The following is a 4,242-nucleotide window of genomic DNA, read 5'->3' on the forward strand; positions in this document are numbered from 1 at the left end:
AACATGACATGAGTCAGGTCTGCTCTTTGCTGTAGAATTTGTGCATAGTGACAACATTTAGAGAGCAGAGAAATAAATACAAACTATGTACAAAGTAATAATAAAAACCAAATAAAGTGTTATTTCCTGCTGCTCGTCCCAGCAGGAAACAGGACGTCTGTCACAGCTGGTCAGACGCTCTCTTTGCTTCAGCTCGAGCTGCAGGACGACAATTGATCACATTATCAACACAGCGACAGTCTGACATCTGGAAATAAAAACTGAAGCACTGCTGCACAGGTTTATTATTTAATTCTGACCGGTTCTCCTACCTCTGGCCCATTTTCTGTGCACAGTCACACAGACTACAGACAACACAACGTAGACGATGATCAGAAGGATGATACAGACTAGCCTGGGCACAGACAACACAGGAGGAGGAGGAGGAGGAAGAGGAGGAGGCTGAGCTGCAAGGAGGACACAAACGCTGTCAGAACAATCATTAAAAATGTAGCTGCTGCCATCTAGTGGAGAAGAGTGGTATAACAAACACAATATCTTTTTATTTTAACATGCATATTTTAAGCTAATTTTTTTAAATACAAATTTCCATCATCAGTTCTCTCCGACATCATCAGCTCCCATCCCATCAATCAGTCATCAGTCTGACAGATACAGACACGTGTAAAGTCCAAGTCTTTTCTTTTAGCTTTATGCTTCTCTCATATTTAAAGGATGACTTCACAGATCGATGGTTTGGACCCACCTCTTCGTCTGATGGACATCCAGCTCTGTGGCGACTCTCCCTGTGTTGGGTGCTCACACGTGTAGAAACCTTCGTCAGACGTGGACACAGATGTAAAGGTCATGGTTCCTGTGGGATAGGTCCCACGGAAGACGCCATTTTTGTAGTATTTGGCAGAGAAGTTGGAGGTTGCTTTGCCGTTTTCATCTTCTCTGTAGTGGCAGGAGAGCGTCACTTCATCGCCTTCTGTCACAGGAAGTGGTGGAGCGGCGATGATCACCGCACCACCTGGAAGAAAAGACAAAAAAACACACCGTGATGGAAAACGGGTCCAAACTCTACGCAAAAGGGCCACAACAGGAGCACTTCCTGTCACCTGCGATGGTGATATTCAGGCTGCTGCTGCAGCACCCTTGCCCAGACTCACACCAGTACACTCCGCTGTCCGCTGGATAGGCGTATTGAACGATGCAGGAGGATCCCCTGAGGGATTCCCCACCCGGCACTGCACGGCTCGAAGGTCTGAGAGGAGGTGTTTCTCTTCACTGTCCAGTTCCCAGAAGTCAGTGCTGCCGTTTCGCAGCTCAGAGCGATGTGCTCGTACCAAAAGAAGTGAGACCTGTGTGGGTGGATGTTCAGCGTGGCTGCTGCAGGAAACAGAAGAGGGGAAAAAAGTCACAATCATGCACGATAAAAGAGAAAGACAAACAATGGTCTGCTGAGAAACCACCACCTCCTCAACGTGACCTTGGCCACATCCTGGTGTTCGTTATAAGACTCACAGCGACACAGTCCGCTGTGCCGTCCACTCTGGATTCAACATAACTACGTGGTACTGTGGTTGTGTACTGTGGCTTTTCTGGACCCTCTTCTCTTGTGGTTATGGTTTGATTTTAGAAACAGCTGGTTCAGGTTTGACATTAAAGAACTGGGTCAGCAAAACACATGCACTCACAACATTAAACACACTTTAAAAGGTGGAATGTAAATAGAGAATTGTTGCAGCTTTAGTGCAGACAAAGAGGATTTAGATGAGAACTTTGTGTTTTGTCAACACATAATGCTCAAAAGACACGATCTTCCTACTTGCCTGGAAACATGGACGTCCTAAGTTTTTCTGGTAATTATGAGCAGTTATTTTCCCATCACACTTACATTTAGACATTAAAACTTTGCAGGTTTAGCTAAAGACGGACACACAACGACCTCTCATGAGCCCTGAGCCCTGCTCCAACAGAGCATGTTTGACATGTGCAGCATTCATGCGACGACTAAAGAGCACAGATAACAGTGGTTATGTTAAAGGCTCGTAAATAACCAATGAAGCTTTAAAAGATTAAAAATACAGCTATAAAATGATACATTGTGAGTTAAATAAACCCTCTGTAAACCTCTGCATCCAGTTTGCAAACTTCAGAAACAACAAACTACCAAAACTAACTTCCAAGTTTTTAAAAAGTCAAAATGTTCTCACACAGCAGCAGGCAGAGCGATGTGACCTCCATCCTGTCTGTTCGATGCTCTCTCTCTCTCTCTCTCTCTCCGTCTCATGCTGCTGGTGTTGCTACCTTCACCCACACCCACTTCCTGACTGCACATGAAAACAAACCTTAGTTTAAAGTGTTAAAATGAGAGCTGTGGCTGTGCTGCAGAGGGGAGCTAAATGCTAACCGAGGCCAAAGCACAGATTTCCCCAGATCCCTTGTTAATAAAGCTTCTCTTAGTCTGTTTGGAAATATATTTCATAACAGCGTTGTATCAGGATTAAAGACCAGGCTGATCTAAAGTAGAGCAGTGCATTTATTATCTGTGCCACCAACTGGAAGCCCTGAACAAAGGAGGTGACTGCACAGGTAAAACACGGGGCAATATCTGGCTCAGATTAGTAATTATGAGAGCCATACAAACACAAATATGGGCTAGAAGAGAATAACAACAACTGTGTGAGACATTGAGGAAGAAAAAAAAACCTTTTACTGAGCCCCTGCAGACAGACAATCCCCCCCGCTCATCGCATCGTCCAGCTCCAGGAACCCCACCAGATTCTGGTGTAGCCCAGCAAAGACGGAACCTTTAGGTTAACAGATGCCACACAAGCAAATTCAGCTTCAGTCTGTTGTAGGCAAAAACAGGAAGAAATGAGTCAGCTCCATTCATTTTACCGTAAAACAAAAATTAATTCTGTTAAACTTCTAATTTAACATGTTCAGGACGGCAAATATATCTTTTTATTTTATTTCACTGTGTTTTTTCTCTCTGCCTACAACTGTTAGGCAAATGCAGCAAGTTTCCCCCACTGCGGGATCAATAAGTCCTAATCGATCACTCATAACAAACGCTTTATTCCAGTTACTTCTACAAACAGCATAAACATTGGCCATCATCGTCTGTTGAGGAATGAGTGCACCACAGCGACTCAGCAAACTTCGTGAATTAAAATAAACACACACACACACAAATGTCAAAACACGACACATGTCCGTGCTAAACTCTCTTTGACCTAGCTCCACCTAGCTTTAGCATCATGCTACAAACGTAAGTCGCGCTTGACACTGGAGTGACAGAAAGAACATAAAACTCACCAAACCCGTCTCGGTGAGTCTTTCCGCTGCTCCGACAGCAGGTTGAAATAATAAATCCTCCATTTGATGAGTTGAATGATGAACTGTGTTGCAAAAATACTGAACAAAAGTCCGAAATGTGAACGCAAGTCAAGTGGGGCGAAACAACAAACATGCCGCCATTTGCCCATAATGCAATTGACCGACGTTTAAAAACGTGATGACGTAGGCAAATTGACATGAATTACCAATCCGAATTGAGCCTTTTTAACGAGTAATTTTATATTTTGACAACTAAAAACACAACATAACATGTAAAAAATAAAATAATAAAATTCAATTTTAGTGTTTAAATGTGCTGTCACCTCTCTGCCACAACGGGGCGCTGTCTGACGGCGTTTAAACAGCTCACAAGTGGATGAGGAGAGAAAAAAAGGGAACTGAGCGAGTGCACGTCATAAAAAGGACCAAGGACTCAACGGGAGACCTAATTCTGCTTATTTCTGAGAGCAAAGTGGCGATGAAGCTGCTTCTCCTCATCCTCAGCCTGTTGACCGCTGCAGTGAGTCGATACAACTTTTTTATTTGTTTAGCTGTCAGAGACTCAGGGCCTCCTTAAAAACAGGGTCTGATCCTTCTTTTTTTATGTTGGGTTACTGTCTATTTGAATTATTTGTTTATTGTTTGTATTACTTAGTGTGTTTATACATGTTTTTACATAACACACACTCAATGCTTAAGCAATATTCATTAACAATACTCTACACAAAGGTATAAACCATAACGTGTTGGATTAAATTCATCTAGATTTTACTTTAAAGCAACAGTTTGAGGTCTTTTCAGGCCTGAATAAGTATCTGGAAAAAGACAAGAGATCTCTGCGGTCTAATAGATCCATACATCAGGCTACACCCTGGACAGGGCTGACAGGAATAAAAAAAATCACTCACATCTTTG

At 43.0% G+C, this 4,242-nt stretch overlaps 1 protein-coding gene across 1 annotated transcript; it reads right to left on the reverse strand.

The window, feature by feature from the left end:
* Positions 1–2,752, reverse strand: LOC114435759 (high affinity immunoglobulin gamma Fc receptor I-like). The gene is given in 7 exon segments (XM_028405702.1): positions 1–198; positions 312–446; positions 746–1,012; positions 1,101–1,204; positions 1,206–1,371; positions 2,199–2,315; positions 2,695–2,752. Coding segments are annotated over 6 exon segments (741 nt in total). The 5' UTR covers positions 2,230–2,315; positions 2,695–2,752; the 3' UTR covers positions 1–160.
* Positions 2,753–4,242: the final 1,490 nt, after the last annotated feature.

This window comes from Parambassis ranga, chromosome 5 (assembly GCF_900634625.1).
Source record: "Parambassis ranga chromosome 5, fParRan2.1, whole genome shotgun sequence".
Lineage (NCBI taxonomy): Eukaryota > Metazoa > Chordata > Actinopteri > Ambassidae > Parambassis > Parambassis ranga.